Raw genomic sequence first — 10381 nt, forward strand, 5'->3', positions numbered from 1 at the left:
CGACGTACACGTGGTATATGTACCCATATATCCCATAGAGACGGATGCTGTATTGACTTAATTTGGATTAACAAAGGTCAGAGGTATATTTTGAAGATTCTTGATAAGCAAAACGCGAAATACTTTACAGTACCATTTCGCAAAGCCCCCGTCGTTATATTCATCCATATTTTGTCTGTTATTAGGATCAGTTAGTTTGGGATATGATAGGAAGGGGCGGGAGAAGGTATTGGTGAGTTTTTGGTGAAGGTTTAGGCTGCTTTGAAAGTGAATTATTGCGCTATGGAAAGAGATTGGGGCAGATCCATGTTAGAGCTATGAGGTAACTCCTCACCAGCAGGTTATACAAACCTCAGATCAAGCACGACAGTAACCACTAAGGATAAAGAAAGCAAACCAACAAAGACGGTTATATTTACATTTAGATTTTGAATCATACTTGCCATACTGTACATTTGTGTACATCTTTCTATATACATAATATAACCGAATTAACCGTATGCCAAAACTGATAGACTCCATCGATTGTTGCAAATACATTAGGTTCCGGTTGTCTTATGAATATGCTTTTATTCTTCCCAAACATTAAGGCTCTTTCATTCAAACAGTTACGGCACTCCATTAAGCCAATGCCCTTCTCCATTTCTCCGTACTCACTCTTAACTGAAGAATCTGGATGTGATCGAGGCAGCTGAGTAGGCTTGTTTAAACATTTTTATATCTTCAAAGGAATAATCAGTCCTCTTCTCTCTCTCTCTCTCTCTCTCTCTCTCTCTCTGAAGTTACTACCACAAAACTTTACCGATTTTTTATAAGTACTTAAACATGCGTTTAAGACATTGAGAGATGAAATCAACATGAATAGAAACATATGGATGTTAGCAGGTAACCTCTTCATTATGCTCCATTACTAGCCCATGCACTGGAGGATGCCCCTCCTACGATGCTCCATGAGGGCAAATATATTGGAACATGCTTCTTTCCTCACACTCGACTGACAGGTAGTGTATTGGAAGGTTCCCTATTCATTATGCTCCACTGATAGAAAATACATTGGAATATGCCCCTTGCAGCATGCTCCACTGATGGTAGATGTGCTTGCAGATAACCCTGCCAACACAGCTCCACTGAGGACAAATATGCTCATAAAGATGCTTAGTGTTTAGTGTGGAAATAGCCTGTAAGATAGCCCTTCACCATGACTCACTGCTGACATAAATATATTCTCTAAAAGGCTGAAGATTTCACGAACGACAAATATTTCCGTTAAAAGACTGAAGATTGTCTCCTCGCCATCTTGTTCGATGGTTTCAGTTTGTTCCACTGAGGGAAACTCATTTTGTGAGAGCACGTTGGCGTTGGGGGTGGGGTGGGAGAGGGGGTGTTTCCTGGGGAGCTGCCCCTCGACCAGCTTCGACTACACTGACGTATTCTGGAAAAGGAAATTGACTGAGCACAAGTGGTATTCATTTCAAGTCAAAGGCTAAGAGGTATAAGCATGACTCACGCCCATGATGACACGAACATATCAGTTAATTTGATGGACAAAACAAAGTATTAGGAAGCTCATCTGGCCTTGCCACATTTCTACCTATAACCAGGTTATTACACTTCAACAGAATGGAAAAATTACGAAGATTGGTATTCCTCTCAGTGGGTTTGATCTTATATCACACTCAGGGGTCACAATATGTGAATATTACACTACCACATATACTTACAATCTAACTCCAGTATCAACAGCAAGTTCATTGAGGTGTGTGACGAAAGCTTGTGGGAGTGTTGCAGCATTCGGAACTATGCGGCCATCGACCAACACTCCAAGGTGTGCACGGCCTTCGTAAGATGTTACACAAACCGAGAGCACTGTAAATAAGTTGCAATAAATTTTTTATGTGTAATTCTACAGATTCATAAGCCGAAATTTCACAGCAAGATACTATATGCATTGGTTAAATTTTAGGTAAAATCTCTTAAACCCTGTGAACAGGTTAATATATTTGTAATTAAAGAAACTGTCAATGTATATTGTATAAAACATTTTAGTACTTTTATATGTAAGAACTTTCTGTAGTCTATTCACCTGACCCAGACTGGGGAGGTCTCCAGTAAAAGATGTTTAGAAGATCAAAACCCCAGATGCTTGTAGACTTCGAAGGTCCTGCAAGATTGGACATAGCAACTGGGTAACGCACAGACAAAGCACGAAACACAGCTCCAAGTAGAGACTCTGGCAGAAAATAGACTACATTTCTGATGAGCCAAACGGACGCTAGATATCGTTCTGGATACCTGCGGATTTTTTCCATGGACTTTCTAACAATTTCCAAAGCAGAAGAGGCATCTGAAGCGCCCGTGGGAAGTGCAAGAGTAACTAACCCTGGTGATTCTGTTTCTTCTCTGCTTTTAGCTCGATGTTGTGAATAGACTGGTACTGTGCAACACACTTCATCTGGGACAGGCAGTCCAGTTACCCGTAGGTAATCACGAACTGCTCCCGAACAAGCCGTCATCAAGATTTCACTTATCGTAGCTCCAGTGGCACCACGCACACCTTTTGCAGTGAGAAGTGGCACAGGGTCACTCCAAGCTAGTGCCATACCCCCGGTGCGCCCTAAACCTCGGGAAGAAAGTGTTCTTTGACGTCTCCCCACCCATCCCATCAGAGGGGTGACACCGTGTATGCTGAGGGCCTCTTCAAGTATCAGACGTGGTAAGGTTACAAATGCCCGGGTCATCCAATAGATCTCGACGAATGCGTTCCTGACAATGTTGTATTCTTTGCTTGACAGCAGTTTTTTAATGTAAGATCGTAATGTTTTGACTAGCTCCCATATTGTCCATGGGAACTTTAGAATCCACAAGAATGCTCTCCATAACATATGCATCAAGCCAGATGAGAATGAAAAACAGCAGCGTGAGATATATTCTGCATTACAATATCTAATCAGTGCTACTATAAAGGCATTTATATGGTCATGAACGTTTCTCCATAATATAGAGAGAAAAACGGCAACTGTGTAAAATTGGCGAAAGATATTCAAGTGAAATTCCTCACCAGGATTAGTCTTGTATGCTACCTGAATGGATTCTTCCAGAGCACTCCTTACTGGACTCACAATGGCAGCTTGACGTTCATGCCACCAGTTACTCAACATTTGTTTTGATGTGTTCGCTGTTGTTCGCCCAAATGTCTTGACAGCCTTGACAAATTGAATTGTGGATGCTGGAGCAGAGAGCAGTGTGAGTCCTCGTGTAGCTGGGTTTTGCCAAGGGTCGGGATAAGATGACACCAGCAGGTTTGGGAGGTCCAATTGCATTGCAAGCAGGTGGTGAGCTCGAGCCACAATCCAGGTTTCTCCTTCGCCTTCAGTTCCCCCATCACTTATTGTCACAACATTGACACACCAAGGAGGGAGATCTTCTGGAAGTGGCTGACTTACCACTTCACCCATGTATTCCTGAAAAAATAAAAGGGTTTGCTGACATCTACCAGAATCATCATTGGCAAATATTGATGTACCACACGTTAACAGGTACATAAGACTGGTTATATTGTTGGATATCGATAACAAATTTTAGTAAGAAATACCTGAAATAATTAACCTGCCTTTCTCAAATACCATACTATTCCTGCAGCGACTGAACCTAAATAAAACAGCCATGCCAATCCAGGCCTCTTCACCACACGAAATGGAAACTTACCTGAATGTTCCTCGTAGTAATGATCCTTCCTCGGTAGTGCATAGGCGCCATGAGAACGTGCTGTGTGATATCGAACTTGTCATGTTTGGCCCAGGCGTAATACCCACACACCCTCTCCACTCTGCGACGGAAATTCGGGTGGAGAATTTTACCATCACTTCCTTTCCGGTCCAGGATGTCTTCCTAAATAAATTTTAGAGCAAATGGGCATTTGTTAGAAAATCGAGGACATCAATATCTGAGGATTGTCAACAAACTTCAGCTAGCATCCACGCATACCTGTATCTTCTTCCTGAGATAAGTGATGCTGGGAGTACCAGACAAACAGAAGAGCAGCGTCTCGACGCAGCTGCGATTGTCCGGGCCTTCCTCCATGACCGCTCTGACTGTGACGCCACTCAGTTCCTCGATGCCATCAACCATCCTCAGTGCCCACCAGCCCACGCACAAGCGCCAACATTTGATACCTGAAGGTGTTGAAGAGGTAGGAGACATTCACAAACAACCTCTTTTAAAAGTCTTTGTAGATCAGAATCTCGCCATCCTTACTTTTCTTCAGGGTACCAAGATCCTTCTAGTTAAGACAAAGTCAAAGCTGATTGCTTCCCCTGTTTATTTAGAATGATATGCTTTTATTTATGACTCGGACTAGAAAGGGAACAAAACGAAGTAAATGCAAGCCTCAGCTCCTTCGTAGTTCACCTGAATTACAGAACAGGGGCCCAGATACCAGATTCGAAAACAGTCCAGTAACCAATATAACCTTCCACAAGTTGGAGCCACAGATCAGTTCAACTTTAAAGGCACCAAAAATATTCGAATAACGTTATCTGCGTTCCTTACCTGTATATAAGAACAGAAGACCCGGCAAGAAGCAGATAAACACCGCGAAAGCCGCTATCGTCGAGGCAAATTTGATCAGGGACAGTTTGGCCTCCAACACTCTCATCAGATGCATCACGTGACTGTAAAGCCTCCCTGCCAGTTCGTACATTCGTCCGTCGCGACGATGAGTCGAAACCCGTCGATATTTCCTGGTTTGAAAGAGTAATGTACTTGGAATTGGTTCTGAACATTCTTAAGATTAATTTGAAGTACAAACTAGAGAAGCAGCGAACTTGATGACTTGGATGCCTTCCCTTGCTGTCTGGGTTGATATTTTCTCATTTAAATGAATAATGTTCCTGGAATTGGTTTGAATAATCTTGGAATTAGTTTTAATATTCTTGGATATAGTTTGAGCCATAAACTAGAGACTGTAGCGAACTTAATAACTAACCCCTATCTTGGGTGTTTTCCCTTGCTGTCTGGGTTATTGTTTTCTGATTTAAAAGTGTAATATAATACTTGGAGTAAGTTTTGAAAATTCTTTAGATTAGTTTGAAGTATAAATTAGAGAATGCCGTGAACTTAATAACTGAACCCCTGTCTCAGATGCCATCCCTTGCTGTCTGCGTTGTTATTTCCTGGTTTGAAAGGGTAATATTCTTGGAATTAACCGAGTATACTTAAGATTAGTTTGGACCCCAAACTAATCTTGCATGCCTACCTTGCTGTCTGAGTTTTAATGCCTTGTCCATGCTAGCACTCCCTTTACAGCAATTTCATTTTTTGTATTTAATTTTTCTCAGTTTTTTATTTATATAGTTTTTTATTTTAATTTATTTCTATTTTTATTCTCGACAGCTCTCATATATATATAGTATAATTATATATATATATGTATATATATATATATAAAATACATATTTACATTCACCCCATTGTGGATTTCTTCCCAATCTTGATGACTCGGGCTATAGTGAGATTTTTATAAATAACTAATAACATTGCTAGTGCTTCCTTCCTTTCTTGATATATATATATATATATATATATATATATATATATATATATATATATATATATATATATATATATATAATATATACGAGAGCCATCGAGATGAAGAGAAAAGTGAAATAGAAGCAGTGGTGGTTTTCTTATCAATTTTAATGATTCAGGCTATAATGAGATTTTTATGGATAATAATAACGTTGCTAGTGCTTCCTTCCTTTCGATAGGCCAAACAGCAGCAGCCTCTTCTTGCGGTAATCGCAAAGGAACGCAAAACCTGCCGTGTCACCAAAATCCCACCAGGTGGCATTTGATGGCAATTCTGGTGTTCGGTTACGTGGTGCGGCCAAGGATAAGATTCTCTTCTGCCTCCGATAGCAGTAAGGTAGTGCTTCCTACGGGCGTTTTGTTTGCTAGAGTAATTAACGTAAATACACAATTGCAGGCGTAGCTGTGCTCCCGAAGATAGGTACTGCCGTCAGTGCACCTCACGGGTTGCAGTTTAGGCATTACACAAGGTTCTTGGCAGCCTTCGGCCCCGAACTTCAACTCCTTTCATTCCCTTTACTGCCTCATGGTGCGACAGTGAGCTTTTCCTCTCGTTACACCTTTCAAACCTTCCAACCCTCAATTTCTTTTTCAGCGCTGAATGCTCTCGTAGGTCGCAGCGCTTGGCCTTTGGCCTAAATTCTCTATATTTCTACCTTTTTTCCATACGTATGTAATTTATTCCTGTATTGGTCTCCATATGCGTCAGTGCGTGGATGCGCTTGTTGACCCAATTATTATTTGACGTTATACTAAGTTACATTGGATCCTCTTTTTTTTTCGTTTCTATATTATAGGAAACTTATCTGAGTTTTGCAATGTTCACAAAACTTTGCTCTTCCCAAAAATTAAAGCAATTCCTCCTTCGTAAATTCGTACCGAATTATTATTATTATTATTATTATTATTATTATTATTATTATTATTATTATTTTATTATTATTATTATTATTATTATTATTATTATTATGTTGAATAAAATGGTAGAATTCGGCGAATTAATCTTATATATTATCTTTTCTATTTTCTTATTACTCGCTTCTCTGACTCAGCGATACTTCTTAAAAATTATTAAGAAGTATCTCCGAGCCAGAGAAGCGAGTAATAAGAAAAATAGAAAAGATAATATATAAGATTAATTCGTTGACTTCTGTCATTTTATTCAACAGAATTTGTTTAAAAGAGGGTCTTCTTCCAAAATATTATTATTATTATTATTATTATTATTATTATTATTATTATTATTATTATTATTATTATTATTATTATTATTATTATTCAAAAGATGAACCCAATTCATATGGAACAAGCACACCACAGGGCCATTGACTTGAAATTCAAGCTTCCAAAGAATTGTATTTGCCTTAAACTAAATGAAACTCCGCGGAAATGAGTGAAATTATAGGTCAGTATTATCTGGCATTGTCAAACTGAAGGCAAACTTTCGTATAATTCTTCGTATTTGGAATCATTCCGATTTCTTTGGTCAATGAGTCGCATCCAAACACTTGACTCTTGGGGCTTCTTTCTATTCATTCATTCATTCATTCACTTTGTTTACTGACTGTTTATCTAGGTCTGTACAACGAGAGAGAGAGAATTTTCATGTTCAAATAAAACTAACAAACGTGGAAATCATAGGAAACAAGCATTAAGTATTTTCTTACATTTAGCCAAAGGACGAGAGAGAGAGAGAGAGAGAGAGAGAGAGAGAGAGAGAGAGAGAGAAGAGAGAGAATTTTAATGTTCAAATGACACCAATAAGTGTGGAAAATTTCAGGAAACTAGTATAAAGTATTTTCTTGCATTTAGCCAAAGGACGAGAGAGAGAGAGAGAGAGAGAGAGAGAGAGAGAGCGAGAGAGAGAGAGAGAGAGAGAGAGAGAGAGAGAATGTTAATATTCAAATCCCACTGACAAATGTGAAAAATCGTAGGAAACAAATATAAAGTACGCTCTATATATTTTTACAACAAGCCAATAAGCCAAAGGACGAGAGAGAGAGAGAGAGAGAGAGAGAGAGAGAGAGAGAGAGAGAGAGAGAGAGAGCATATTAACTGAGGCGATGGTACTTGTTCATCACGCACCATTATTTATTTTCGACTGATTCTGTCTCCCTGAAGTGGTAACGTCCTCTTGTATCGTAAGATAGTCTCCTGTTTGTTTGAATTTATCAGTTCTTATCTCCAATTCAGCTGAAACCAGCGATAACGCCATTAATATGTAAATCCCCCGTGAAGAAAATATCGCTGCTTTTAATCGTTGTTGTAGCAAATTGCTTATCTTGAAATGTCCAAATTTTTTTTTTTTTTTTTTTTTTTTTATCCCTGCCTGTCAACTGCGGCAGGTTGTTCTACCTTAGTTTCACCAGTCTGTGCTGTTTTTCGTTGGAGGTCAACCTTTTCTCTACCTTCGATTCCATCTTTTCGTGAACATGACCTTTCTATGACTATATTCTGTTTTTTTCCATCTGTCCATCCGCCTGTGGTGTTTTCGCATGGTAACACTGCGTACCAGGCTTTAAATAGTTACGCTATGTGTAAGTTTTAGGTAAATAAAAGGATATCTGGGTGCACATTTGCAACTTGCAACTGAAGAAGTGTTTTAATAATTTACTGTATGCGAATTACACCGTTAATATTCGAAATAGGATATTATTTAAAGCCCGGGGCGCATTGTTACCATGCACAAACACCACAGGGGGATGGACAGATGGAAAAAAAACAGAGTATAGTTCCAGAATTCCCGTTATTATTTCATTCATGAAAATGTAAAACGAACGTAGACGAATAAAAAAAAATTCTTACTTTTAACACAATTTTTACACCAAACAGGTCACTCTCAAACTTCTTAAAGTCTGTAATCGCTCCCACCAGCTGCCACATAGACCACGATTGCTACTAGGTCTAACATATGTCAAGAAATACGAAATACTTCAATATTTTTCATCCGTGATTCTGTCGCACTGACAACATGGCAGCGTAATAGGAATGTTGTGAATCCAGTGTGTCTGTGTATGTGTTTATGTGTGTGTGTGTGTGTTTTCGTTGCTTGACATTTTTGCTTTTTAGAGAGTTGCAAGAGCGTCATTGTTTACATAGATCCGATGACGGCTGGCTATGCACATGCGTCATACATCATTCATCAAGTTTCGAGCATTTGAAACCCAATCCTGAATCGCCGTAGGAGTCATACCGTCAGTGTACCACGTGCGGTGCGCTTGAGGTATTACTCAAGGTTCATTGCAGCGTCCCGACGGCCCCTAGCTGCAACCCCTTTCATTCCTTTTACTGTATCTCCGTTCATATTCTCTTCACTTCCATCTTACTTTCCTCAACCCTCTCATGGCAATTGATTCATAGAGCAGCTACGAGGTTTTCCTCGATATGATACGTATTGGGCTATATCCGTATGTCAATTCTCTCAATTTAAGTTTTAGCATTGAATGACTTCATAGATCGAATCACTTGGCCTTTTGGCCTAAACTCTATATTCTACTATATCCTGCCCAAACCTTGATGGAGTGGGAATATGGCGTCTCAAGTGGAAGGATTTATCAGTTTTTGAGAGAGTCTTGAATGATTTCGAATTTTGCGACGTTACATAAACGTATCTCAGCTGATAATCACCAACTCTCCAACCCCCCTTTTTCTTTTTTTATCAGTTTTCTCTAATCTTACCAGACCTAAGAGTTGATCACCTCTTGGTCGCCGTGAGAAGGAACCATTGTTTTTTTGTCAGTTAATGAGAATAACAAGAACTTTTTATGAAATTTTAGATTGCTTCCTTTAGTAGAATAATGTGTTATAATTTGAATTTATGCACCATGATATGCCACTCGGCATAGAAGCACAGTACACACACTCACACGCACACACACTCACACACGCACACACACACACACACATATATATATATATATATATATATATATATATATATATATATATATATATATATATAAATATATGAGAGATAGAGACGAGAGAGAGAAGGAGAGAGAAGAGAGAGGAAGAGAGAGGAGAAAAAAAAAATAAAAAACTCCAATAACTGACTGCAGAATACTCACACTACTTGCAGCATGCTGGTGTTTCAGAAAACCGTAAAATAAGCAATGTTTCTATTCCAACGCCACGAAATTTGTATATTTCCTCTTCTTGCACCATTTGAAATCTGCCATTGCAAAGACAATCTTCGGATTTTTCCCACTGCGGCGTCAATGTGCTTTTATGATAACTAAAGCAACGCGGAACTAGGTCTATATATATATTTTGTTTAATTTATGATCTTGATCGTAACTTGGTGGCGAAGTTGGAGGTGTTGTCGACGAAAGACCACGGTGCAAGATGGATGTTTGTTTGCTTTTGCTGTTATTTTCTTAATCTTGCTTTGCACCAAACACAGTTTCTTGTTTTTGGGTAGCCCGTAGGGAGATGCAATCCTACACTGAAAGAGGGTTGGCAAGCAGCTCCTAATAACTTCCACGGAATTATATATAAATAGTATATCTCCGTTTTCGCCACTTGATTTCTGTCGCACCGAGCGCGTGAAGATGTTTTGTTTACGTTCGAGAACGATGAAACGAAGACGCGCTCCTCCTCCTCTCCCTTCCTTTCTTTCCTTCTTCCTCTCCCTGAGACCAGAGTGATTCGTCAACCAACCGCAAGCATCTAGCGCCCCTCTCCGCAAAGATCAGGCAGGGACTTTGTGGTGGGGGTGGGGAGGGCGGTTGACAGACGAGACAAGATAGGCCCACCGCTACATCCGTGGTCACTGGTCGAACAACACTGTTGG

General features: G+C 39.5%; 1 protein-coding gene across 1 annotated transcript; it reads right to left on the minus strand.

The window, feature by feature from the left end:
* Window positions 1–398: 398 nt before the first annotated feature.
* On the minus strand, window positions 399–10381 carry LOC135225552 (uncharacterized). The gene is made up of 7 exons (XM_064264825.1): window positions 9657–10381; window positions 4549–4739; window positions 3985–4172; window positions 3706–3888; window positions 2084–3461; window positions 1722–1866; window positions 399–1432 (listed from the first exon to the last, which is right to left on the minus strand). Exons 1-7 carry the CDS (start codon window positions 9668–9670, stop codon window positions 1267–1269), a joined length of 2265 nt encoding a protein of 754 aa, XP_064120895.1. The 5' UTR covers window positions 9671–10381; the 3' UTR covers window positions 399–1266.

The sequence above is a fragment of the Macrobrachium nipponense genome, chromosome 20, assembly GCF_015104395.2.
Source record: "Macrobrachium nipponense isolate FS-2020 chromosome 20, ASM1510439v2, whole genome shotgun sequence".
Lineage (NCBI taxonomy): Eukaryota > Metazoa > Arthropoda > Malacostraca > Decapoda > Palaemonidae > Macrobrachium > Macrobrachium nipponense.